General features: G+C 50.7%; 1 protein-coding gene across 3 annotated transcripts; it reads right to left on the bottom strand.

Annotated features, from left to right (window-relative positions):
• Positions 1 to 440: 440 nt before the first annotated feature.
• On the bottom strand, positions 441 to 19,343 carry ZSCAN20 (zinc finger and SCAN domain containing 20). Of its 3 annotated transcripts, none has more exons than XM_040619226.1 (8): positions 19,238 to 19,343; positions 12,045 to 12,571; positions 7,414 to 7,600; positions 6,886 to 6,962; positions 6,510 to 6,594; positions 4,450 to 5,136; positions 2,575 to 3,003; positions 441 to 1,989 (listed from the first exon to the last, which is right to left on the bottom strand). In XM_040619226.1, exons 2-8 carry the CDS (start codon positions 12,459 to 12,461, stop codon positions 734 to 736), a joined length of 3,138 nt encoding a protein of 1,045 aa, XP_040475160.1. In that variant the 5' UTR covers positions 12,462 to 12,571; positions 19,238 to 19,343; the 3' UTR covers positions 441 to 733. The 3 variants fall into 3 exon arrangements, with proteins under 3 accessions (XP_040475160.1, XP_008692652.2, XP_008692653.2); XM_008694430.2 differs by having other exon boundaries at positions 19,242 to 19,340; XM_008694431.2 differs by lacking the exon at positions 19,238 to 19,343 and having other exon boundaries at positions 2,575 to 3,000; positions 12,045 to 14,272.
• Positions 19,344 to 27,158: the final 7,815 nt, after the last annotated feature.

The following is a 27,158-nucleotide window of genomic DNA, read 5'->3' as shown; positions in this document are numbered from 1 at the left end:
TCTCTCCAGTCTCAAAGTTCTTCTGTATGGATACGCCCCAACTGAAAGCTGCCACGCATGAGACTTGCTGATGTGCCAAAGGACCGTGCGGACCTGTGGACCGCGTAGAGGCACACTGAGGTCTGGAATCACTGCTCGTGAGCAGAGATTTACCTCTAATCCCCTGCGTCATCAGTCTGGCTCGAACACTGATAAAGTCTTCCCGTGACAGCAAATGTAAAGACAGCCTGAGGACCACATGGGGGACTTTTATAAGAGAAAAACAAATTACACTTAAGAAAAGTGCCTTCGAACCATAAGAGACTCTTAACTCTGGGAAACAAACTGAGGGTTGCTGGAGGGGAGGTGGGTGGGGGGCTGGGGTAACTGGGTGATGGACATGAAGGAGGGCACTTGATGGAATGAGCACTGGGTGTTATATGCAACTGATAAATCACTAAATTCCACCCCTGAAACTAATAATACACTAAATTTAAGTTAAAAATTAAAAATTAAAAAAAAATAAAAATTAAAAAAATTAAAAATTTTTTAAAATTTAAAAAAAAAAGTGCCTTCAAATCTGGATCCTTAGCATTTGTAATTCACTTCCAAATAACCTGGATTATACCAAGATAGCTTCCCTGGGTCTACACCAAGCTTAAAAACTGGGTAAGTTTCTAGCATATATCTTACGATCTCAAGAGATTTAAATATACATTTATCTCTTTTGCTGTGGCAGGAGTGAGGGGGTCTCCTATGACGTTTTCCCTCCTGCATGAGTTCTCCGGTGGGCACTGAAGTGTGAGCTATTGTTGAAGTCTTTCCCACACTCCGTGCACTTGTAGGGTTTCTCCCCAGTGTGGATTCTCTGGTGAATAATCAGACTAGAACTCTGGTTAAAACATTTCCCACATTCTCTGCACTTATAAGGCTTCTCTCCCGTGTGAATCCGCTGGTGAGTAATGAGGTTGGAACGATCACGAAAGAACTTTCCACACTCGAGGCATTTGTAGGGCTTCTCTCCTGTGTGCACCCTCTGGTGTGTGATGAGCTTGGAGCGCTCACTGAAGCACTTCCCACAGTCCACGCACTTGTACGGCTTCTCCCCCGTGTGGGTTCGCTGGTGGTTAGCCAGCGTGGAGCTCTTACTGAAGCTTTTCCCACATTCGGCACATTCATATGGTTTCTCTCCCGTATGGATTCTTTGGTGACTAATGAGGGCAGAGCTCTTAGAGAAGGTTCTTCCACAGTCAGAACACTGGTAAAGCTTTTCCCCTGAGCTGGTGCCGTGTGGGCCAGAGTTCAAGTTCTTACTGGCACTCTGAGGTTGTTCAAGAGATGTCTCTTCTGCGGAGTTCCTGCAGTGAGCACTGAAGGGTGGGCTTTGGCCCAAGTTTTCGCCAGGCTCACCACAATGGTCAAGATTGCCTCCCAAGTGGATTCTCTGATGTTTCAGGAGGTTTGAGCTCTGGTTGAAACTTTTCCAACATTCCCCACATTTATAGGGCTTTTCCCCTGTGTGGATTCTCTGGTGGGTGACAAGATTGGAGTGATCACTGAAGCCTTTCCCGCATTCAAGGCATTTGTAGGGCTTCTCTCCAGTGTGGATTCTCTGATGGGTATTGAGGTTGGAGCGGTCACTAAAGCTCTTCCCACATTCAGGGCATTTGTAGGGCTTCTCACCTGTGTGGATCCGCTGGTGGGCGATGAAGTGGGAGCTCCGGCTGAAGCTTTTCACACATGTATCACACTTGTAGGGTTTCTCTGCCAAGTACAGGCCCTGATGGTCGATAAGTTTTTCTAAGTCCTCTTCAGAAGAACATTCCTCCCACTGCTCCTGGGGGTGGTTTCCCCACTGCCCTTCACCTTCGCCTTCATTTTCACTGTCTTGCCCCCAGTCAGGAGGGTGGCAAACATCCTCTCTAGTACATTTTGATAAGGCTCCAGGCAAATCCTCAAAAACGTCCTGCTCCGAAATCTGGTCTTCATCCTTATGCCTCATCTCAAACCCTAAAACAGAAAGAAATGCAGTTTTTCTTCATTCATTAGTTAACATCTATTTATATACCTTGTATCTTGTGAATTTAACTAACATGAATTTATATCACATATTTTCTGTTCACATCTTGTAATGTGACTAACACGAAACTGATCAAGTTTGGGTGCATATGTAAATTTCTGACTTGCAAAATAGAGAGCGGAGCCTGGAACATGATGACCCCACCTTTGGAGTCATGAGGCCCAGGCCACACAGCCAGCTAGTCAGTCTCTGCTCAACTCCCCCATCCCTCTACTCAATACTGAACACCTCCTTCTTCTAGCACATTACAAATAGCCCACACCATGAGATATTGAATAAACTTTGAATTAAATTATAATTTCCCAGATAAATCCCAGTAAAATCAAGACCTGGCTGCTTATCTCACCTGGGGATTACACAAAGCTAGAGACTAAATCATCTGAGCAAATCACAAATGCTTTTCCTATTCATTTCTATTCTCTCTTATAGTTCAGAGACAAACGATAATGAGTGGGCCCCCTTGCTCTGCCTGCATGCTTCCGGATTTTGCGGGCATCGAATTACTCCCGGCTTACCGGTACCCGGGGTGTTAGGACGTGGGGCTGGAGATTTGATGCCATCTTCATCTGCCATCTCACCCCAGGCCTGCTGGTCATCAGCCTCGGTACTGCTCTGCCCAGACCTATAGAGACCTGCTGCCTCCCTGAGGGTTCCCATGGCTCTGACCGCAGTCCGCGCCCTCATCAGGGAGTCCAGCTCCTCATAGAAGGGGCACGTCCCTGGTGGGTGGCTGCTCTTGGCTTTCCGGTAGCTTCGAAGGAGGTTTTTGAATCTGTAGCGACACTGCTCCAGGGTCCGCAGGAAGCCCTGTGCACACAGCCGCTCCGCAATGGCCCGGTACACCTGGCTGTTCTGGTGACAGGTGCGAAGCTTTTCAGAGAATGGGGACTCGCTGAGAATGGTCAGGAAGGCCTTGGTCTCCTCGTAGCCCCAGTGCACACCTGCTGTCAGGAGGGAAGAGTTCAGAACCGTGAGGCATAATGAGACTTGCCTGGGTCATCAGGGTTCAGGGTTCCTGCCCCACCAAATGCCTAGAACACAGGCACCTCAGAAGTCTTCCAGGCACCCGGGGCACCAGCCAAGACTATTCCCTTGCTTCTCAGAGGTAAGCTACAGCCTCCCACCCTGCCCCCTTCTAAGAGTTTCCATTAACTCTTGAGTCTTAGCTGAAGAGGACTTCGGTGGCCACATTATACCACGTGACCCACTCCTCTGGCTTCGCTGTGGGGAAAGGCCTTAAGCTGGGATCCAAGAGACTTTCTCTATATCCATTCCATATACATCCTCTAGTTATTTTATGAACTTTCCTCTTAACAAACATGGGAACTGAGAATCCCTAGACATAAATGGACTTCAAATAATCTTGCAATAGCATCCAGCTGAGGATGCCCTTTCCTTTTGTGGAGGAATGAAAAGGACGTGGTCTGTTCTGAGGTCCTCTGTAGATAAACGATGCAGCCCAGGGGGACAGCATGGTGGAGGGGGAAAACACAGAAAACTGGAGACAGGAGCTCTGGGCTCTGACCCTGACTCTGGCCCTACCTCACTGCGTAGCTTTAGATAAGACAGTTCATCTCTTGGGCTTCCGTATTTCCGCTTTTACAATGATTGGGTGTTTCCCAAATGTCACGTGTTCAACGCTATACCGTCATGATTTCTGTTACATGATAAATATGTCACTCAGTATCTTTCTTTACCTAAATTTACTGTCTGTGAAATCACAGGCTGATGTGCTCATCACACATTAAAATTAAAAGTTCGTTCGTGTAACAGGATAACCTTCCCCATCCTCTTAGTGACACACTCACAAATGTAGCTGACCCTTGAACAACACAGGTTTGACCTGCACAGGTCCACTAATACGCAGATTGGGCTTTATGTGTACAGTATATATGGTACAGTACTGTAAATGTATTTTCTCGTCCTTATGATTTTAATAACATTTTTTCTCTAGCTTACTTTATTGTAAGAATACAGTATATAATACATATATGAAATATGTGCTATTTACGGCACCAGTAAGGCTTGTGGTCCACAGTACACGCTATTAGTAGTTAAATTTGGGGGGAGTCAAAAGTTACATGCGTATTTTCGACGGAGCAGAGGATTGGTATCCTAACCCCTGCATTGTTCAAGGTCCACGGATACTGAATTAGCCCTTCAGGGTTCCTTAAGGTTTTAAAGGTGGTTTCTATAGCTGAGAAAGCTCATTCTAGGAAACTGATCATAGGAGGAAAGAAGAGGACTTTGAGGATAACCTAAGGAACTTCCCAGCTTACTCCAGTGGCAACAATCTAGACTTGCCATCCGGTACGCCCTGAACTCGGGGAGCAGAGGTTTGGCTGGCAGGAGAATTCGCATCTGGACCTGCTACACCCCCTTGTTCTTACCGATACGACTCTGGAACAGAGTTGGGCCCCCTGGAAGCCTGGGCCCCTGGACGGACTCATCGGTGGCCAGGTCATCACCATTACAGTCTTCTGCCGTCTCCTCAGGCTCCCAGCCCCCTTCCTCCTGCTCATCCATCTCCACATCGCTGTCCGCCAGCCTGGGGAGCGCCACGGCCTCTCCCGGGCCGCTTGTGACTCTGACGGCCGTCCGCGCCCTCACCAGGGCCTCCAGCTCCTCATAGAAGGGGCACGTCCCTGGTGGGTGGCTGCTCTTGGCTTTCCGGTAATTCCGGAGGAGGTTTTTGACCCTGTAGCGACACTGCTCCAGGGTCCGCAGGAAGCCCCGAGCCCTCAGCCGCTCTGCAATGGCCCGGTACACCTGGCGGTTCTGGTGACAAGTCCGGAGCTTCTCAGAGAAAGGCGACTCACTCAAAATTGCCAGAAAAGTCTTGGTCTCCTCGTAGCCCCAGTGCACACCCGACACCTTCATGTCCTCCGTGTCCCACTGGTATGGTTCCTCCCAGGCCTTTGAGTCTCTCCAGGCCAGTGCCTGAGCTGGTCTTGTTTGCTCACTACCCGGGCTGTAATCTGCAGTGTTCCTTTTTCCGGAATTTATAAAGCTTGGACGCCAAAATTCTGGTCCCTGCTCTCGCTGGCTGTTGATACTTGGTTTTGAAACTGGAACACCTAAACAAAAGCAGGACGAGAAGTGATTAAGTAGAAATGATACACCGAGCAGAGCGTTTGTCCAAAATGCCCCTGCGAGAGATCATTTCCCTGCATGAGGCTGATGAGAAATTCCCGTGCCAGTTCCCCACGTTAACGGACCTGTTTCTTTGCTGTAGTTCTGAAACACATCGCACAAAGAGTAAGTGTTACTGGTCCACAGACGGGCACGCGACCTAAACTGACCCAACCAGAATGAATTTAATGGTTGGAGGAAACGTTTCCCCCTCTCTCACTCACGTGCCCTGTGTATGTGTTTGTGTGTGCGCACGCGTGCATACGTGTGTGTGTGTGTGTGTGTGTCTCTTGCTAGAAAACTTGTGAGCCCAACTGACATCGGCATCTATCTTTTGATTACGACACATGACAGCTCGAGTGCGAAACAGACACTGAGGACGACAGCGCAGAGAGGAAGAAGCGAGGCCCGCCAGGACGCTGCTGAGCCACTCCGTGCTGTGGCTGGAGCATGCCCTCCGCTCGACTTCCAAAAATGTGAGAAAATACATTTCCTTATTTTTTAAAACACTTAGCAGCTATGTGTAAAGGACTGCTGTCCCAGCAGCTCCCAGCCCTAACAAAACAGGAAGCCTTTAATTAAAAGAAATATTTGAAGAAGACTAGATCAGAAAGAGCTGAGCGCTTAAAGAAACTTTACGTGGTTCAGCATTTCCCAAAGTTTGCTGTGAACACTTTTCCTAGATATCACGGTGTATGTAAAAAAGGAGTTCAACTGTCAGGAAAGGTGCCACCAAGCTTCCCGTGTCTCCCCTTAGCTCCCCTTAGGAGGCAGACCTAGCACGGTCTTCCATTTTATCCCCCTCTCGTGTCTGACCCCTCACACTGACCCCAGCCTCCACAGGGAAATGGTCCGTTTTTGTTTGGCCCCCTGAGATGCGCCTACAGAGCCAGCTGCTGGCCACTGGGCTTCAAGAGCTTTGAGCCCTGTGACGTTTACTTCTCGCTGTGGTTCAGTATGTCAGTCTCATGGGCTCAGCCCCCTGGAGTCTGCCCCTGAGAGATGGACCCGGTCTGCTGCTGAAAGGACTGGATTTCTGAGACAGCCTAGGACAGTCGCAGGGAACGTACCGGGGAAATGAGCCCCAAGCGGGCAGGCTCTTGGAAGCCGGCTGCCAGCCGCTATGCAGGCAGACCCCACGCCCCACACTCCATCCCTGCCACCAGAGCTGGTCACAAAGAGCATGCCTTCTTCCTGCGTCTCAAGTGCCAGACTTCCCAGAGTCACGAGTCTTAAGGGGGTGACAAACATTCTTTGGGAACTGAGTGTACCAGAAACCAGAAGACAAGGTCTTCTTGAGAGGGCGCTGTTTCCTTACCTAGGGGCACACCGTTCCCACACCCGTCTCCTGGGGGGTCCTTGCAGAACTCCTTCTCGGCGTGTTTGCCAGGGCCCAGGGCTTCCTGTGGGACGTACAAGACAAGGACTGCAATCGAGAACACCCTGGGAACGCTAGCTGGCCCAAGCAGGCCCGAGGCGAGGCCACGGACACAGGCAGACCATGTGTGAGGCCGGCGTCGTAAGGAGCAGCATGACTGAGGAGAGGCCCAGCAGATCGGGTGCTGGGGGCACAGGCTGACGCCCTGTGATATATGCCCTTCTGCTGGGGGCAGGCCACGGAGAGAGGAGAAGCGTGCGGGGGCAAGGGCCCAGCAGAAGTCAGGACAGGAAAGAAAGGACAAACAGCGGCTTACCTGGGACTCGGCTGTCACCTCCCAATCTCCAACGCTCCCCATCTTTGGGAGAGTAGGGACTCGGGGAGTGAGGACAGCTGAGGAGAAGAAAAAGTCTCTGACACCCAAGCTCTGGTTCCCAAAAACCATCCCCTCCCAGGCCCAGCTTTCCAAAGGCCACACTTGCATCAGGCTGAGACTGCCCCGCTAGCCAGGGCAGATGTTCCCCTTTTACTTCCCTTCTGGAGTGTCCGGCTCCGAAGCCACCCCGAGAGAAGGGCCGTCTGTAAGATGCCAGCTCAAACCCCTAGGATCACCTGGCCCCAACCCGACCTGAACATGCGGCATGATTCAGCTCAGTGGGGTGTGCCCACATCACTGGGAACTTCCTCTTCCTGCACGACGCTCACCTGCCTTCCTTCTTAGCATGGCCATCAGACACTAGTTCACCCCTTGCCTTGAATTCCTCACGTCCCTCACCCCATGCACCCTTCCTTACCCCCTCTACACCTCCCCTCTCTTCCATGTCCCCCGATTCTTGGCGCTCACCACTCTCCTTCAAGGGCTGGGGCGCCATCTTGGTGTCCAGATGCTTGGGAAGGGCGGGGCAGGACTTCTTCACCCACTGCTTCTGGCACTGTGCCTCAGGCCAGTGATTCGCTGGCTGCAGCTGACAAGGCGGAGATTCCTGCATTGCCTTTAAGGACCGGGTCTCTTCTGCACACAAGCCCAGCTCCTACACACAGACAGTCAAAATTCCCAATCGTCAGTTCAGTAAGACCAACTCCACTGGGGCACGGAATGCTCTTCAAGTACGGCTGTGGTCCAGAGGCTCACAGGCTCATTTTAGATCCAAGGATGACTCAAAGTATGACAACAAAGCCGTGAGGCTGATGCTAGCAAACAGACCAGCACTGATACCACCAAATGACTACTGTTTTGTTCAACACGGGGAGACCGCACAAGGGTCTCAGTGAGGCTCCTACTGTTCCCAACATTTCTGAATTGTAAACAAAGAAATCATGTAACATGATTTTATGACACAAAAATATAATCTCTAAACATCAAAAATAGGCGGTTTCACTTTTAAGGTATCAAGAAAACACAGAAGTTAACCAGGTATCCGTCAAAAGATAAAAACAGATATAACAATAAGTCTAAATTTAATTGCTCTAAATATTCCTGCCGCGAGGCAAAGAAAATTCAAAAATAAATATAAGAGAAAGGAGGGGCAACCAACTACAGACGGAATTTTAAAATGGAATGAAAGTACGCTGTTTGAGAAAGGCCCATCTACTCTTAAAACAGGAGAAGCAGAGACGAGGCACTGTAACTCAAAAGGAAAACCAAAGTGGCACTTTCGATTTCAATGCAGAAGTTCAGACACAGAAGCCCTCAGAGACACAGAGCACATATATAGAATAAGAGGGAATAATCGATGAATAAACAGCACCCAACTCAGCATTATCAATCACAAAGCTCATTTCTGATCTGTCCGTTGGTTCTAAATTCAGAGATGGAGGCGGAGATGTTATTTCCTGGCCCTAAAGCCTCAACAATGTAACAATCTCACTGCCTTACAGAACTTTAAAAAATGTGTTTCAATGTTTTCTGTAGGTATTTTTAATACCCAGGTGGTTCAAAAATGGAAACTATGAAGATCTAGGCAGTGAAAAGAGCCCATGCCTAGCCCCGTGCCCACCCCATCTGCCCAGCGTCCTCCTTCTCCCCGCCCCTCCCCACAGGAAACCACTGTTGCGCATCCTTTCGGTTTCTTTATATACAAGCATCTATGAATACAGACTCTTATTTCTTCCCTATTTTTATAGAAAACATAGCAATTGTATACATCGCTCTGAATCTTTTTTTTTTTTTTAAGATTTTATTTATTTATGTGACAGAGAGACAGCCAGCGAGAGAGGGAGCACAGCAGGGGGAGTGGGAGAGGAAGAAGCAGGCTCCCAGCGGAGGAGCCTGATGTGGGACTGGATCCCGGAACGCCAGGATCACGCCCTGAGCCGAAGGCAGACGCTTTAACGACTGCGCTACCCAGGCGCCCCTGAATCTTATTTTTTGATTCAAATTAATAACATCCACCTTCATCGACTTATTGAATTTGTGAAACTGTAACTCCAAAAATCTTTCGGCTGATCTGAAAACTCCAATCTTCTCTCAAAGACAGGGATGTTTATCCTTAAAATATATAGGAATGGGCCGAGCATAAAAAGCCATTCCAAATGAAGCCATCCACCAATGTCCTGTGTGGTTTATAGGGAGAAAACACCTGCTTACAACCTCCTTCCACGGTTAAGAAAAAACAAACCAATGTCTCTGTTAAAGCTATAATCTTACAATGTCCAGAGGAATTGTGCAACTGGACTCGGTAACCACCCTCACTCCCAGCCCGGGCTCCTCCAACTACGGCCACGCCTAAGCAACATTCTGATTCCGCGGATGGCAGTTGTAGACACAGAAAGAAGGAGATTCAAGTGACAAGGAGAAGGGGAAAAAAATCCGTAGAATACTGGTTGGGTAGGGATGAAGAAAGAATCCATCAGACATGCCTGTGCACACCAAAGCCCGCACGCGGATGTTTATAGCGGTTTTATACTGCCAACCTGGAAGCAGCCAAGACGAGCTTCAGGAGGTGAATAAACTGCAGTACGTCCAGACAATGGACTGTCACTCAGCGCCAGAAAGAAATGAGCTGTTAGGCCATGAAGACAATGGAGGAACGTCAAATGCACGCTACTAGGTGACAGAGCCAATCTGCAAAGGCCACATACATCCTGTATGCTTCCACCGATGCGACACTTTGGAAAAGGCAAAACCCCGAAGCCAGTGAAAAGATCAGTGGCTGCTAGGGGTTTGGGGAAGAGGAGGATAAATACGCAGAGCACAGGGGATTTTTAGGGCAGTGAAACCACCTTGTACGTGATAGTATAATGGGGGACACATGCCGTTATACATTTGTTAAAATCCCCAGAATGCTCAACCCCAAGAGTGACGTCCAACGTAAACTATAGACTTTGGGTGATAATGATGCATTCGTGTAAGGGCACCAAGCCCGACAGGTGCGCCACTCTCGTGGGGAACGATGGGCACGTGGGCTGGGGGGCAGCATATGAGAAATCTCTGCCCTTTCTGCTCAGTTTGGCTGTGAAGCTACAACTGTTCTAAAAAATAACGTCTATTTTTATTCTTTTAGATGCCTACGCACCTGACGGGGAGAGGGTTCTGGAAGAGGTGACGACAGAATCAACAAGCCAAAACCCACCCAACGGCAGAGCTGAACCGTCTCTTCAAGGAAAGTATCTTGGAGGACATTGAGCCCAGCAGCGCCGCCTTTTCCAGGCGGTTCTCTCTGAGGAACCTAGTTAGCTGGTAAGTCTTGGAAAAATTTCACTTGCAGAAAACGTAACTGAGTCAGGTAGCCTGCAGTGTAATCACAAGCTGTAACATCTGTGGGGGCAGGGAGCTCCTTTGCTACTTACCCATTTGTTCTGACATTTGTCAGCACTCAGGAGCAGGGAGAAAGTTAAAAAATAAAAATAAAAGTCACAGGAAAATAATACATCACAGAGAATGTTCCATTACCTTACTTCCCCCCCTCCCCCCAATTTTAGATGCAGTTCAACTTAGGCTCAGCTCACAGGGGTATAATTTGAGAACTTTTGGTCTAGTCCAACCCTCTCATTTTACAGATAAAGAGTCACAAAGCCCCTGATTTAAATCGACTCTCATCTCTGGGTCTCAAGGTCTTCATCTCTCAGCTCTGAAGTCCTAAGATTTCCATTTGTTTTTCCACTGCCACTTAAGACGAACGGCTGGTTTCTTGACAAGAAATAATCTACGAGGGTGGGCTGGTATATTCAAATAAGGTCCACCCGCTCACACTTAGTTCTGTAACTTCAAATAGGACGCTTTCTGTGTCTTCAATCAGGAATCCAAAGAGCCAACCCGCAGACCACAAACCTTTCTTCCCCTGATCTCACATCTGTCCAGAGCTTTACCTTTTACAGAAAACCCCTGCCATTTGCAAGGGATGTTCTCAAACCTATCATCTCCCCCAACAAAATGTGATGAACTGTAACATCACGAAAGCGACTGATCCTGTAACAAGAGGAAGCAGCAGGGTAATGCTGAGATGAAGGTTCTAGGCGGCTGGCTCAGCCTGGAGCCAGCTCAAGGACTCTGTTCTACACATGCCAGATTCAAAAGCAGGATTCAAAAAAAAAAAAGCGGTGCCACAGAAAAATCATCATGGCATCATGGGCCTTCGGTCTCCTGCAAACTGGTGAGACTGCGACTATTAAATCCACGATGCTTTCACTTTCCTTAATCTCGGCTCTACCACTTCGTTATATAAATCTAGGCAAGTTACTTACCTCTGAGTCTCTGCTCACACAGCCTAAAAAGGGTGGCAGAACAGCAACCTACCTTGCGGGGCTGCTGTGTCGACGAGATGAGCAACACATACAGAAAGCTGAGAACGGTGTCTGACACACCGTGAGCGCTCAGGGAATGTCAGTTACGAACCCATCTGAGCCTCGTGCCTCCGAGGTATTTTAATTGCCACGGTTTGCAGATGAGACATGTGTCGTGTCGTAGAAAGAACATCGAACCTGGAACCTGAGGACCTAGGTTTAGGCTCTGGCTCATCCTGACTGAGCTCTGCAAGCCACGTGAGTTTGGGGGCCTTAGTGAGGATGATAATGCTACCTGTGTCCACCCAGATTTCTGCTTTCAGCACCCAAAGGTTTCGTCGCATGTGAAACATAACACAAGTCACCCGCACCGCGAATACGGTCCCGGGAGGCACTCTGGGCAGTGGTTCCGAACGCGGGCTTCAGCGTCAGGCTGCCTGCGTACACATTCCGGCTCTACTGTCTGGGGCTGTGTGTCCTCAAGCCACCCACCTATCCTGGTCTGTGCCTCAGTTTCCTCATCGGTAAAATCAGGGTAACAGGACCGTTCTCATCAAACTGACAGGATGAGATGAGATAACACGTGGGAAGCACCGAGAACAGTGTCGGGTACGCAGTAGTGCTCAATACAGGTCAGCAGGTCAATAACAACAACAATCACGATTATTACCGCCGCGGTTTTGGCAATTAAGCTAGTCACAGCCCCGCCGCCTCGCCTGACCCACTCCTTGGAGAAGAGACTGTTTGCCTCACCCTCTGGCCCGCAGCCCGGACCTCTCGGTGCCAATCCTCCACCAAGGCCACCGCCTCCTCGCCGCTCTCAGGGTGGCGCGCCTGCACCCAGGCCTGCACCTCCCCGGGTAAGATAGTCAGGAACTGCTCCAGCACCAGCAGCTCCAGGATCTGCTCTTTGAGGCGGATCTCTGGCCGCAGCCAGTGGCAGCAGAGCGCCCAGAGCTGGCTGAAGGCTTCGTGGGGTCCCGCCGCATCCCTGTACCGGAACTGCCTGAAGCGCTGGCGGGAGGCCTCAGGCCCAGGGACGCAGTCGTGGTCCTCCTCCCGGAGTTTGGATTCTGATCGCCACGAGTCCCCCTCCAGTTTCACAATCAGGAGTTCTTCAGGCTCCGGTCGGGGAGAGGCCTGGGTCTGGGGTTCTAGGGCCACGGCCATGGTCGGTCCTGGATACCTCGCTTCAGCCAGGCTGTCCTCGTTCAACGTCTTCCTGCATCTAAGGCGTGTCCTTCAAGGGGCTCCCAGGAGAGGCAATGCTCCCCAAGGCTCTGCAGGCAGAGGAGACAAGGGACAGTGTAAGAGGACCCCTGTACCTTCCACTGCCTTAGCCCGGGGTGGCGGTGCTAAGAGAGGAAGAAGCATAAGCGGGGAGACAAACCACAACCCGGCCCCCAAACCAGCGGCCAGCACGCCTCGGAGGACAGCACAGTACGAAGTCCTCTGGCACGTGCCAGAACACTGCATTCTGGCATCGAGGCCTTCACCATCCAGCATGTCTGCCTTCCTCCACGCATGCCGAAAGGCTGACCTTTCCTCAAGGTGGGTTCCAAATGTCACCCCCTCCGTAAGGCCTTTTTTCCCAGACCTTTGGCTTTCTGCTAAGGGTACTCTCCTTGCAAAATCCCTCTCACTCTACACTCCCTCTTGGTCAACCCATCCATTTGGAGTTTTTCACCATCTCAAAACTGATGACTCCCAAAACTCCCACCAGGACCTGCCTCTAGACCTCCAGACCCCAACTCCAACCACCTACAGGACATTTCTACTTGACTGTCTACTAGGTACCGCAAACGCAGTGGGCCACAAACTGAATTCAACATTTTCTCTGGCAAACTTATCCTTCTAGAGCTCTCCACCCAGCCAAGGTACCTTCTTCTTTTTAAGATTTTATTTATTTATTTGAGAGAGAGAACACACAAGCAGGGGGGGAGGGCAGAGAGAGAAGGAGAAGCAGACTCCCCACTGAGCAGGAAGCCTGACATGGGGCTCGATCCCAGGACCTGGAGACCATGACCTGAGCCGAAGGCAGAAGCTTCACTGACTGAGCCACCCCGGCCCCCAAGGCAGCACCTTCTATCAAGTTACCCACACCAGAAATCTGCTCATCATCTCTCTCCAACAACCCTCACATCCAATTCATCACCAAACTCTGCCCTCCTGGCCTTCTAGGCACCTACACCCCCAATGCCACTGCTTCAAGCCAGTGAATGGCCAAACTTTTCACGGCGCCAGCCTCCTAGCTCACGTCCCTGCCTGCTCTCCCCTCACCCCAATCTGGGGTTCTTCACACAACCACCAGACTAGCTCCAAGTCTGACCAGGTCACTTCCTGCTGAACACCATCAGGTGACCTCCTACATCCCTCAGGACCAAGTGTGAACCTTGCCCATGTCCCCAGCTCATCTCTTTGCCACACTCCCGCCAGTCAGGGCATTCCAGCCGCACAGCTTGCTGCCCTCTGAACCCTCCCGTGGGCTGCAGACAGTCTCCTTTGGAAAGTGCCCTCCCTTTCTTCACCTAGCTAGGTCTCGGCTTCAATGGCACTTTTTCCAAGAGGCCCTCCCTGTGCCCTGAAACAAGATTCAGTCGTTCCTGTGCCACCAGCTTCCACGCCACCTACGTTTTCTCTGCCGTAAGCCTGATCACGCTGTACTGTAGTTCTCTTACCCACGAGCTCGTAAGCTTACTAGTCCAGGGCTCCGCACACGCGGGAAGCGCTCCATAAACAGTGAGACAATGGTTAGCTCACGATGGTGACGTGTCACGCAGCAAGCGTATAATTAATCCCCTTCCGCACACACTAGATTTTTTTTAAATGACCTCCTTGCTCATGCCAGAAGGAATTCTTTTCTCCTCTTTATTTCCATCTATGTCACACAGGCCACATTCTATGTAGTATTACAAGAGCGTGTGTATGTGTGGCCCCAGAGAGATTACAGCCTGAGGACGAGGAATATAGTTGGCCCCTTCGCTCCCCCCCCCCCCCCCCCCCGCAGCAAGCACAGTGCACGCACAGGAGGCTCTCAGTAAATGCTGGTGGAGTGGACATCTGGGGTTGCTTCTTTTATACAATGAAGACTCTGACAACACTCATGCTGGCTTCTCTGGACAAACGAGCTCTTTGTGTCATTCCCAACAAATCCAGATGACATAAAAAACACCCCCTCAAAGGAGGCTATCAGCTACCCCCAAGTGGGAATGATGCAGCTGAACTGAGACTGGAGGAGGGGGGTATTTGGATTTTAGGCCCTCTGACTGGACTGTCCGGAAACAGGGCAAGCATGGTGCAAAATAAAGCCTTCCTGCAGATCTCCACATACACAAGGAGGTGAGGAACACAACTCATGAGCACCTGGCAACTTCCTGTTTGTTCTCTGGCTACCAGGTCATGCCCTTGCCCTGCCCTGCCCCCATCCCTGCTCTCCCAGAATCGCCTCCCCGTGCCCGTGGTCCCAAAGTAGCTGGCACATGGCTCTAACACAGGTGTTCTCCTACACCATTGTAGCTCCCTGTTCTGACCTCTGACAGCCCCACCGGATTGTATGATTAGGGCCAGGACTCCATCTCACCCATCTCACTCCACAGTGCCTGATAAATAGCAGGGTCATTGGCAGCTTTGTTGCCTTTTATTAAAATGGTAAATCTGGGGGCGCCTGGGTAGCGCAGTCGTTAAAGCGTCTGCCTTCGACTCAGGGCGTGATCCTGGTGTTCCGGGATCGAGTCCCACATCGGGCTCCTCTGCTATGAGCCTGCTTCTTCCTCTCCCACTCCCCCTGCTTGTGTTCCCTCTCTCGCTGGCTGTCTCTCTCTGTCAAATATATAAATAAAATCTTTAAAAAAAAAAAAAATGGTAAATCTGGTACATTGAAAGCCTAATAGGCTATGGAAGGTCCATCATTTATATTAAGCTAAAGAATTAACTTTTCATGAAATTTCTTTTTTTAACCACGGCCTTACTCGTGCTCTAGTCCAAAACCGTCTGTGTCGCCCTCTCACACCAGGTCCGTCACCACCAGTCATTTACAGAGTCCTGCTACGCACCCTCACGGTGCTGGCAGCTGGAGAGCCACCAGTAACTGGGACAGTCTCCGCCTTCATGAAAGTTACAGTCTCATGAGAGAGGCAGTCGATAAGCAAGCAAAGAAGTCTGTGCTCCTGCACAGAGAGAACAACATTATAACAAAATAGGCAATTATTTTGTGTTATACGCAACTAATGAATCATCGAACTTTACATCAGAAACCAGGGATGTACTCTATGGTGACTAACATAATATAATAAAAAAACATTAAAAAAAAAAAAAAAGAAAAAAGAAACTAAAAAAAAAAAAAAAAAAAAATAGGCAATTAGTAGTTCTGCCAGGCCCAAAGCCCGGAGTCTCAAATAGTAGGTATTTTCTTCTGGGAAGACTTGAAAGTCCCAAAGGTTAGTTTCAAATACAAATCTGAAAGCTTTTTCCGCTACTCTCTTAGACAGATAATGAATAGCGGCCTATCCACAGAGGGAGGTCAATACAGTCAGCGAATAGCAGGGGGACTTTACACAGAGCTGAAGGAAAAAAATAGACAAGGGCATTCGACAGTCCTAAGAGGACCAGGAGTATCCGGGCCACGCTAGGACCAGCAGTCTCAAAGAGTGCCCATCCCCTGAGTGCCCGTGAGGTGCTGGCCCTGCTGCTAAGTGTTCCACCTTCATAAGCTCACTGAGTCCCCCAGGCGAGCAGGTGAGGGGTCACTGGTGTGGGGTCCACTACACTGATCTGTAATTTATACATACGAAACTGCATGCAAACACCAGAAAGAGAAAGGAAGCACATAATTTAAATGGTGCCCCCAGTTCCATTCACTAGGTGTCTGTTCCAGAATGAGCATGACTTTCCTGGTCCCCGTTGGTCTGAGTTCCCTCCAACCTTCCTTTCTAGGGTGTGAGCAAAGTATGTTTCATACAGCAGGATCCCTAAACACAGGCCAACTCTTTCGTCTGACATTCAAACAAGAAAACCCAGCCGTGCTGGTTAGCTTAATGAAAGACAGGGTGTTGGTTTCTAAATGGCTCCTTGCCAAAGGATTTTCAAGGTGACTGTGATTTTTGGCTAAATGTGATTTCCACCTTCTGTGCTAACTTCAGAATACAATTATCCTGTAACGTATGAGTCCATAGCCTCAATTTACATATTGGGAACCGAGCTTCTATGAAGAAGCCTCACTTAAGGTCACACAACTAGAAAGAAGCCGAGGTGGGACTCAGCCANCTCTTTCCACTCATTTTTCTCAACTGCACCACACAGCTTCCTCTAGGTCTGCCAATCATCCGAACTCCTGAGAAGATGGTAGGAGAGTGGAAACAACATTAAGGGTGGAGGGAGCAAATCAGGGTTTCAGTTCCACTCCTGCCATTATCAGCTGTGTGACCTTGGACAGGCCGTGTGGCCTCTGCAGCTTACAGCCTGACCCTACTCCGCGCTTGTCCCAGATTCCCCAGTTAGTATGATGGGAGCAGAGAAAAGGGGCAGGAAGGCTAGAATCAGTGGCTACACATTTCATGGCTACAGGGGCCAGGCAATGTAAACGGGTACAGGAGTGGAGCGGGGGCTGTGGCTAACTACGGAGCACTAGAGAGAACACTGGCCCAGTTCCCAGGCCTTCTATTTTTTCCAAGAGAAGCTAACTCTGGATTTTTAAATATTGGCAACCAACTTAAAATTGTGTCAAATGCCAGGACTACATAGAGGATGATGATAGGCTTCTTTCAGCATGGACTGTCGTCACTTTACCATCTTTCAGCTAAATGATCTCAAAGGTCTCTTCCAATATCCCGGAAGACCTAGAAAGGGTACAGATTCCTCCTAAGCAATGAGGGATTGGTGTTGACTGGGTCAGGGTCCCTTTACAAATACGGGGAAGCTGAGGGGCATCCTGGCTCCTGGGGTATTGAGTGTGGATGTGGACATAAGGAGCCCACCCACTGAACAGTGGGTTGGTAAGAAACCTGCCCCAATCCCGTGGCAAAGGCCAAGACTAGTCTGTGACCTCCAAAGAAGAAATGAGGAGTCCCCAAAGGCTTCCAAGCTTACTGGGCTGATGGTCCGGGCCACTGCTTAAAGTAACTGGACCTCACATTTAAGGGCTTAAACCAGGGAGAGCAAATGGGCTTCACATAAAGCACCAAGTTCAGTCAACTGCACTAAGGACTCTGAAACCCGTGTCAACATGTGTTGTCACCAATTCGCTACAGCCACCAGACACAGGACGGAGAAGTGGCAGCACACATTCTATGTGTTTGCCACTCCTGGCTTAAACTCCCATAGGCAAGGAATTCAGCGCCCAGCACAGACAGCCCTGACAGGCAGGAGAAGACTAAAAGCTCATGCCCCTAGAAACCCCCCAGAAGTAGCAGTCTTCAAGACCGGTTTAGCAAAGCTCACCCTGGACTGTCATTACTCACACATGCATCAAGTAGTCAAGTGTTTACCGATTTACTTGATTTACATCAAGTATTTACGACCCTGGGGGGCGCCTGGGTGGTACAGTGGTTAAGCAGCTGCCTTCAGCTCAGGGCGTGATCCCGGCGTTCTGGGATCGAGCCCCACATCAGGCTCCTCCGCTGGGAGCCTGCTTCTTCCTCTCCCACTCCCCCTGCTTGTGTTCCCTCTCTGGCTGGCTGTCTGTCTCTCTGTCGAATAAATAAATAAAATCTTTAAAAAAAAAAGTATTTACGACCCTGGGCTGCGCAATGAGGAAATGGAGGTGACTCGGAAACTGTCCCTGTCCTGAAGATGCTTACGGTCAAGTGGAAGAGACAGGAAAAAAAAAAAAGAGTCACAGATAATTATGATCAAATGTGGTAAATGCAGTAAAAGAGGTCTGTGGGAACTGGCGTGGGGGGGGGTGTCACTTAATCTGCTTAAGGGAACTGAACAAAGTAACATTCGAGTTGGTTCTTGGAAGAATGGTTCTCTTGGCAGACAATGGGGCGAGAAAGTGTGCTCTAAACTGAGAGAACAGCATACGTAATGGTGGAAAACCAAACAGCCTCTCCAAGAGATGGGGAAAACCAAACAGTCCTGGAACACGGGGTGCACAATATTAGGCTGCAGAGGAAGTTCATGGAGATCTTGACCATCAGGCTAAGGTGTTTGGACTTAATTCTACAGGCCATGGGAGCCAAGAAGTTTTTAAGCAGAGGGCACAATCAGATTTGTGGGTAAAATAGATGACACTAGCTACCATGTGTCTGTCCAGGCTGGGAAGGTGAAGAGGTGGGAGGGTTCAGCAAAAACCCTGACCAGAAAGGGGCAGATTCAGGACACATAAAGGAAACAGAGGGCCCTGAAGATCCTGGATGTGGAAGAATGCAAGAGGAATCAGAGGGTGCCTGGCTAAAGTGGACGATGGTGCCATTCACTTCCATCAGGCAGAAGGAAAGGGGGCGCTGGTTTGGGGCCGAACACAATAGCCAGTCCCACCTACTGGGTTCCAGAGGTCACAACTATGAGAGGAAGTGTAAAGGGGTATCTAATATGCTATGTTTGTCGAGGCGGCAGGTAGAGGCTGGAACACTATTTTTAAGGTCGGGCTTCAAGCTCAGGCCCTTTTCACTTCTTGCCAGGGACCGAGAACCCTCTATCCTTCTCTCCGTGGTCTCCAGACCCTTCTAGGACTCTCCCACCTCCAGAACCTCTCTCCGTCTCCTCACCTACAGACCGAGAAAGGTCTCACTCCCAGGGCCTTCTACCTCCCCGCTCATCCCCGACCCCTCTATGACCCTTCCCCATCTCCGGACGCTTCATCCTCTGGCCACCCCTCACCCCCAACCCGACCGAAGAGCTTCTTTCTCCCCTCTCACCTTCCCTGGTCCCCTGGGACACCACCACCTCCTAAGCCTCCATCCCAGAGCCTGAGTCTCAGCTGCCCCCGCCCCGCCACCCGGACTCACCCACCGAGACACCCACTTCACAACAGGGCGGAAGTGCTCCGGGGTTCGCGCAGGGAATGCTGGGACGCGGAGTCCGAACCGCGCCACCCCGGGAATGGAGCGTCTGAGACTACAACTCCCAGAAGGAACCGCGCGAGGGCCGGTGGGCGGCCCCCTCCGTTTGCTGCCTGTCAGATGTCGTCAGCCAATAGATGTGTCACCTTCTCCCGGTCGCGGGCACCGGAACAAATCGAAACAGGGTCTATTCGTGGGGGCGGAGCCTGTCGCGACCCCGGTCTTTTCCACAGACTCCGAGATCATGGCACCGCCCAGAGGGCGGGCACTCAAGTCGAAGGGGCGGGGCCTGCTGCCGGAAAGAGAGGGGAGTGGTGGGCCCGGGAGAAGTCACAGCAGAAACTGGGAGAAATAAAGAGGGTGACTGGTGGACCGGAGAGAGTTGGGCAATTGTAGGTTCAATTTCCAGCTCACAGTTAAGCCACCTGATTTTGGATCGATGGTGAACCTCGCGTTCTTCACCTGTAAAGTGAGGATAATAATAGCATCCGTTCGCCGGGTTTCTGTGAGGCTTCAGTGAGATAATATACCTAAGACGATTAAATCAGGGCCTGGGTCCTAATAATACACAGCGATTGTTAGCCATTATTATGTAAATCAGTACAGAGCTTGGCACTTCGTGGGCGTTGCAAAAATGTTAATCATTATTTGAATAATAATCAGAATAATTTCAATATAAATGCAGTTGCTTTGTACCATTATGAATACTTAGTGATATGAGCAATTGAATATGGGGTTGAGCATGTGGGTTTTGCAGTCAGGCATGGATCCAAATCCCGGCCCAGCTACTTCTCTAGCTGTGTGGCCTCGAATGTATCACTGCATCTCTTTTGTGTTAGGTTTTCGCATCTGTAAAATGCAGGTGATGTAACAGAACTCACATCGCAGGGTGTTGTGAAGATGAAATGCAGTAATGCAGGTAAAGCATGGTATCGGGAATCAAGCTGCTTGCGTCGATCATCTTTGAGTGCAGGATGTAGGCTTTGCCACTCACTCGTTGTAAACCCTCAGGCAAATCACCTAACTTCTTTCTTTTCCTTATCTGTAAAATGGGAATTGTCATAACGGCATAGGGTTTGTGAAAGGAATAAATGGGGAAAAATTTGTAAAGGACTTGGCACATGCTGGGCAGAAGGAGTTTCATAATCATTAGCTATCATTATTTTTACTAATGGGTATGAGACTTGGGGGAAAGTAATAGTACCTAGCAATACAGCAAGTGCTCAATACGTGTTGGCTCTTGTTAAAAATTAGGGGAATTCTATATTTTAGTTTTAAAAGCCCAGTTCTGGGGCTCCCGGGTGGCTCATCGTTAAGCGTCTGCCTTCGGCTCATGGCCGGATCCCAGAGTCCTGGCATCTAGCCCCACATCAGGCTCCTCCGCTGGGAGCCTGCTTCTTCCTCTCCCACTCCCCCTGCTTGTGTTCCCTCTCAGCTGGCTGTCTCTCTCTCTCTGTCAAATACATAAATAAAAATCTTTTAAAAAATAATTTTAAAAAAAGCCCAGTTCCTCCTCATGTTCAAAGTGAAACATGTTCCAACTTATTCATCATTGAGAACTCAGTGATTGTGCTCAGTGAACATAATAGTGACCTGTATACCACTCCTTGCTATTAAAGTCTTATAACAGCCCCATGAGGCTAGTATCATTACCTCCAATTTACAAGGAGGAGATGGGGGCTTACACCGATGAAGTGACCTGCTCAAGATCACATGGTAAGTGTCAGGCCGGAATTTGAACCGCTGGTCGTGACTCCAAAGGTTCCTTTTGGGCTCCACACTGCATAGGGAAAAGATCACGGTTGGAGTAGGGTGCGGGTTGAGTAGAGAGAGAGACAGTGTGTCAGATATTTGAGAGAGTGTCAGGATCTGAAGCTGGAAAGGCAGATTTTCCAGGCAAAGGAGGCCAGCCACTTCAGGATCGTGTGCCCAGTAGACCTGTGGTGAGGATGTACTGAGAGAGAAAAACACCATTACAACACAAGAGGGCGTCCCTCACCCTAAAGCCAGCCTGGAATTGTTTGATGGTTTCCCTTAGCTTTTTTCTTTTTTCTTTTTTTTTTTAATAATAATTTTTTATTATGTTACGTTAGTCACCGTATAGTACACCCCAAGTTTTTGATGTAAAGTTCGATGATTCATTACTTGCGTATAACACCCAGTGCACCATGCAATACGTGCCCTCCTTACTACCCATCACCAGTCTATCCCATTCCCCCACTCCCTCCCCTCTAAAGCCCTCAGCTTGCTTCCCAGAGTCCATAGTCTCTCATGGTTCGTTCCCCCTTCTTTTTACCGCCCCTTCCTTCTTCCCTGTCTTCTCCTACCGATCTTCCTGCTTCTTATGTTCCATAAATGAGTGAAACCATATAATAATTGTCTTTCTCTGCTTGACTTATTTCCCTTAGCATTATCTCCTCCAGTCCCGTCCATGTTGCTGCAAATGTTGTGAAATCGTTCTTTTTGATGGCTGAGTAATATCCCTTAGCTTTTATCTAATAAAAGCCTGGCGTTTTGCAGAAGAGGAACACTAAGGCCCTAAGAGGCCAGGTGCCCTGCCCAGTGTCACATAGAAATAATCAACAGCCCAAACCAGACCCCAGTTCGTTGCATCACCATTCACCAAGATTTTCTCACCACAGGTGTCTACAAGACCCCCTCTGTGGTGGGCCAGCACTAGGTTCTAAGGACACAGAGATGAATCAAACTGGTCTCTGTCCCCGGGACCTGATCACCAAACTTTCCAGATCGAATATTTTTGAATCAGATCAAAATATTTTTGATCTTTGATCAACTTTCTAGATCAAAATATTTTTGAACACACAATCCCAACATACGTGTATTTATTTACTTATAAATGATATACATGCATGTTGTACGTAGGCAATGACGCAGATAGCTAACTTTTGTTGAACATTTATAACGCATTACTAGGTCCTGTTCCCAGTGATTTATACATATTCATTCACTTAACCCTCACAAAACGCTCTGAGCAGAGTCTAATACTCTCCCATATTACAGAAGAGGAAACCGAGGTACAGAGGTTAAGTAACATAAAACCATATGGCTTAAAAGCAGGCAATCTAGCTTCAGAATAAAATGAGATTGAAAAATAGAATTATAAGTCTTAACATTTTTCTTCTAAACCCCTGTGAGTTATCTCGTGCACACCTCTTTGGAGACCAGTGCTTGTGGGGCTCCCAGACCTGTGCGGGTGAGGACAGTGTGACCAGTACTTTGAGAAGGGGCAGTGCAGAAAGCTAGGGGACCAAGAGGCAGCAGCTTACCTAGCCTGGGAGGTCAGGAAGGGCTTCTGGAGAAAGTGATGGCTAAGCCAAATCTAAGAGATATGTAGTCGTTGCCCCAGAGGAGAGAAACTGGAGGAAAGTGTGTTTACGGGTAAAAGAGTAGTGTATCCGGGGCAAGAGTGCATGGTATTCCGGACACTCCAAGTAGTTTAGCATGGCTGGACACTGACTGCCAAGGGGGTGGATTTCTCCTCCCAGTGTTGTTATGAGGCTCACATAAGACCATAGGTATGACCATGCCTTTGTGTCTTTGCTGAGGGAACAGGCAATCAGTCTGCTGCCTCCCGGGCAACATCCCAGCTTTTCAGTCCTCAGCTGCCAATTCCTCTATAACCCAGATGGCAGAAGGGGCCCCTCTGCCCCTTGAAGATCTGATTGAACTTGGCCTGGTCTCCATTCTGCAGCTGAGGACTGCTCACAGCCCTCCCTCCTTCCCCAAAGCCTCCATGAATTTCCAACTTTATTTCCTCTGAGCTGCAGTTTCCATGACCCCAGCCCCTTCACCTCCTGCCTCGTGTGGATTTCATCGAAAACAAAAAGTCCAATTAAGCCACGCATTTCATGGATTTAGTAAATTTACTAAGGATTTGGAGATCTTGAGATCACATCACATACCGCACGGCCACCTGCCATTTTCCAATTTTCTCATTCAGAGGCTCATCCAGAGCCTTCCCAAAGCATGTGTTCCCCAAATCAACAGCTGATCCTCCCGACACATGCAGCACCCCCACCTCCCACCAGAAGCTGGGCTCAGTCTTGTGCCCCCACAAATACCCACTATCTCCCTGCCAGGCTGGCTTCCTTTTCCTATCCCAACCTCCAACATGCACACACCCACTCTAGCCCAACCCAGGCTGCCATAGCCTGCTCCCCAGCCAAGCCCAGAAGCCTTCCTTTCTTTCATTTTCCCTGGGCCACACACAAAAGTCCCCTCTGCAGAGCAGCCAGGCCAGTCCACGGTAGCCAGGGAGGTGGTGGTGGGAGACAGGCTCCAGGAAGACCAGTAGCAGCACTGGGGGGTGGGGGAGCCGCCAGCCGGAGGAAGGGAGCCATGTGGAGCCCCAAGAGGCTATGTGGGGTGTGCAGGAGCGGGGGACTCAGCACGCAGTGTGACCCGGCTGCTTGCCATGCCTTCGGCCACATTGTCAGCCACATCCTTGCCTGCCTCCCGATCCTGCTTGGGGAGGCAGAGGCACGGCCCCTGGCCAGCAGAAAGGCCACTCTCCAGAGCAGACAGCGGCTCCTGTTCCACCCAGCCCTGGTCTTGCCTGCGGTGGGATATGCAAACACAGCCTAGAGGAACCTCTAACCCTCACACTTCCAACCCCCCAGACCCTGCAGCCAGGCCCTGAACGAGGCTGGAGATAGAGAACCCAGGAGTTTCTGGCTTCGTGTAGGAAGAGCTAGGAAAGCAGCAGCAGCTGCAGGCAGAGTGACCCCAAAAGAGTTCCGACGCCAAAGTTTTGGGACAGTGACTCCAGAGAAAGGAGAAACAGGGATTCTTGGGGGTGGCCCCCAGCTTCTGGCCAGCGCCGCTGGTGTGATACCATGTGCATGTATGTTCTGGGGGATCCACTCAAGCGAGGGCCCCAGCAGGCACTGGCACACTGGCAGGCCAAGGAAGCACCCAGAATATACACATACTGTGGTAGCTGAGGACTGTGCTCCTGGAAGCTGCCATTCAGCACGAGGCCTGTCTCCCAGCCTAGCACCAAGACCTGGAGACGGCCCGGGCTCTGGAAAGCAGCGGCAGACAGTGTCTCCAACCCCGCTTTGACCAGATGCAGCCGCTCAAGCCTGGGTAGCTCGTCTACCAGCGCCTCACACCACCCTGGGCAGGGCCAGGCTCAGGACCACAGGGCTGGCGGCTTTAGCTCCCGTAGACCGGGCAGCCCCGTGATGCAGCGGGCCCCGAGCTATGCCCATCCACTCAGACCGCAGATTCTGGAGCCTGGCGAGCCGCCAGAGGAAGAAATTAGAGGCACCCTGGGAGCGCAGGGCCTCCAAGCATGGCCAAGCAGGGAGAGTTGGCAAAGGGCGGGGAAGATCTTGGCGATGTTCCGGGTCCCCAGCTGCAGTGCCCAGCCTTTGAGAGTCAGGGTTTGCAAGACTGACAAGACAAGAGAAGCCAGCTTCGAAAACTTCCTATCTGAGACCGCACAAAGCTCCAAGCTGGTCAGCCTCTTGGGCCGGGACAACGCTACCCGAGAAGGACCAGAGGGTAACTACAGTCTCAGGCTTGCAGACTCCCTGTGCCCTGGAAGTCCGAGGCCAGGCTCAGCACCACGTGGGTGTCCAGCAGTTTTAGGGGATCAGTGCAGGCAGAGGAGCCAACCAGCCCTGGCCTGGGGCTGCCAGTGAATTCCTGCCACATCCAGTTATCTCCAGCCTCCTTAGGCCCTGGAATCCCTGGCCCCCCAGACATATCAGCCCGCTTCCCTGAAGCAGCAGCTCCCCAGGAGAAAGTGGCGAGGCACAGGGCAGGCACCCCGTTATTGGGCAGATCCAGGGCCTACGGTCCTGACACAGCCCCGTTTTCATTCGTGCACAGCAAGGCACCCCGCCGGTCAGGTTCAGTCTCCGAAGCCCGGGCGTGGCAGCCAGGAAACCTGGTTCAACCCTGTTAAACCCGGTGAAACCACTGTCCAGACCCAAGCTCTCCCAGCTGCGGCAGGAAGCCAGGGCCTCTGGAGCTACGTGCCCCCGGAGAGTGGAGCCCAAATTCAGCTCCTGCAGCTCAGCAAGGGCAGCTGCCCGCAGGCAGCTCGGCCATGTGGGTGTTTATCACAGACAGGGTGCCCCGTTTCTGCAGCCCCAGTCCCACCACTGCAATCTGGGTCCATCTTTGTGTGATCCAGACACAGCGTCCCCAGCTGGATGCCCCGAAGAGCCCCGGGACGGGCCGTCTTCAGCCAGTTGGTGAATGACAGGTCCAACATGTCCAGGGTCCAGGCATCACCAGAGGGGCCAAGAACCAGGTCTGGGAAGGTGTCGGCCGGCTCCCCCACGTTCTGAAAGCAACTATACTTGGCAGCCCGCTGTGTCGACCGGAAGGCAACCGAACACCCAAGTTCCCATCTAGGCAGGGGCCTAAGAAAGGAACTGGAGGTACTGGAGGAAGCTCGAGTTGCCAAAGGTGTCAGGGGTAGAAAGAGGTAATAAGTTCAGGGGGCCAGTGGAAACGCTGCTGCAACTGCCCCCAGCCCCCGAGAGCTCTTGGCAGATGCTGGGTGAGGTGCAAACTCAGCCCCAGGACCTGAGCTCAGGGAGGTGGCAGAAGGCATCCAGGCTCGGGACCCAAGTGGAACCAGCGAGACAGAGTCCCTCCACGTTCTGTGGCACGGCCTCCAAGGCATGTGTCAGGTTGGTCACCGCAGAGCCTGCCACGAGGAGGGGCGGACTGGAGTCCAAGGGGCAGATCAGGAAGAAGCAGGAGACCAGAGGCGGCCGGGAGCCTTCCATCACAGGGCAGCTGGGAACAGTCCAGCCTGCAGTCGGAGGAAGGGATAGGAGTGCCTGCCCATCTCGGCAGCAAGTCTGGTCTGCAGGGAGGCCGAATCAGGACCCCACTCTCTGCACCCCTCCCTTTTTCGGGGGGAGCCCAGACCCCATCCTCTAGGCAGAGGCGCACACATCCGGTAGTCACAGCACTGACAGGGCACGCAGACTCCAGGGGACCCAGGAAGCTCCGGAAGCAGGGTCAGAGGACCCCAATGCTTCCAGACTGCACAACTGCTGGAAGGGTGGGACCTGCCTCGGAGGGGCTTGGAGCCCGGGATCCAAGGGTCGGGGAAAGGCAAAAGTGCACTAGCAGGAGGACGGACCCAGCTCTCACTTTTCTGCTGCAAGCAAGCAAGCAGTGTTTCTGAGACAGGATTTGGGGCTAGAGGTCCAGGATCCCACTCCGCCATTGCCCTTCAGCGCAGTGCATGTCAGCACCCTGAGCTTTAGTTTCCTCCTCGGCGTGCCGGGCGTGCTATTACCTGCATCACAGGATTGCTGCAGGTGGCACATGGCTGGCAGAACGGCCACTCAACACTCAACACTCCCTTCTACTACTTCCTCTCTTTTCCATAGTAGAAAGGAAATCCCGAGTAAATCAGGTTTTTTTTTAAAGACTTATTTATTTATTTGAGAGAGAGAGTGGGGGCGGGGCAGAGGGAGAGAGAGTGTCTTAAGCAGACTCTGCACTGAGCATGGAGCCCGACGAGGGGTTCGATCTCATGACCTTGAGAGCACGACCTGAGCCAAAACCAAGAATCAGCCGCTTAACCGACTGTGCCACCAGGCACCCCGAGTAAATCAGGATTTTTAAAATGCACATATTTTATAAGCAAAATAATACATCAAAATGATGCCTCCATAAACATCTTGTAATCCTCCATGTGGAAGATCCCCAAAAGCCCAAGATTTATCCAAGAAGACTATAGGGGTCCATATGAACAGACACTTTTCCAATGAAGACATACAAATGGCTAACAGACACATGAAAAAATGTTCAAAATCATTAGCCATCAGGGAAATTCAAATCAAAACCACACTGAGATACCACCTTACGC

This window comes from Ursus maritimus, unplaced genomic scaffold (assembly GCF_017311325.1).
Source record: "Ursus maritimus isolate PB19 unplaced genomic scaffold, ASM1731132v1 scaffold_32, whole genome shotgun sequence".
NCBI classification, from domain to species: domain Eukaryota; kingdom Metazoa; phylum Chordata; class Mammalia; order Carnivora; family Ursidae; genus Ursus; species Ursus maritimus.
Note: the sequence above shows the minus strand (reverse complement) of the source record. Positions and strands in the feature narration are given on the sequence as shown.

Coding starts and splice junctions, on each gene's coding strand:
- ZSCAN20 (XM_040619226.1), bottom strand. CDS start 12,461: ATGGCCGTGGCCCTAGAACCCCAGACCCAGGCCTCTCCCCGACCGGAG. Junction 6,595..6,885: donor AGGTGACAGCCGAGTCCCAG/GTAAGCCGCTGT, acceptor TACGTCCCACAG/GAAGCCCTGGGCCCTGGCAA. Junction 5,137..6,509: donor TGGGAACGGTGTGCCCCTAG/GTAAGGAAACAG, acceptor GCTTTTGTTTAG/GTGTTCCAGTTTCAAAACCA.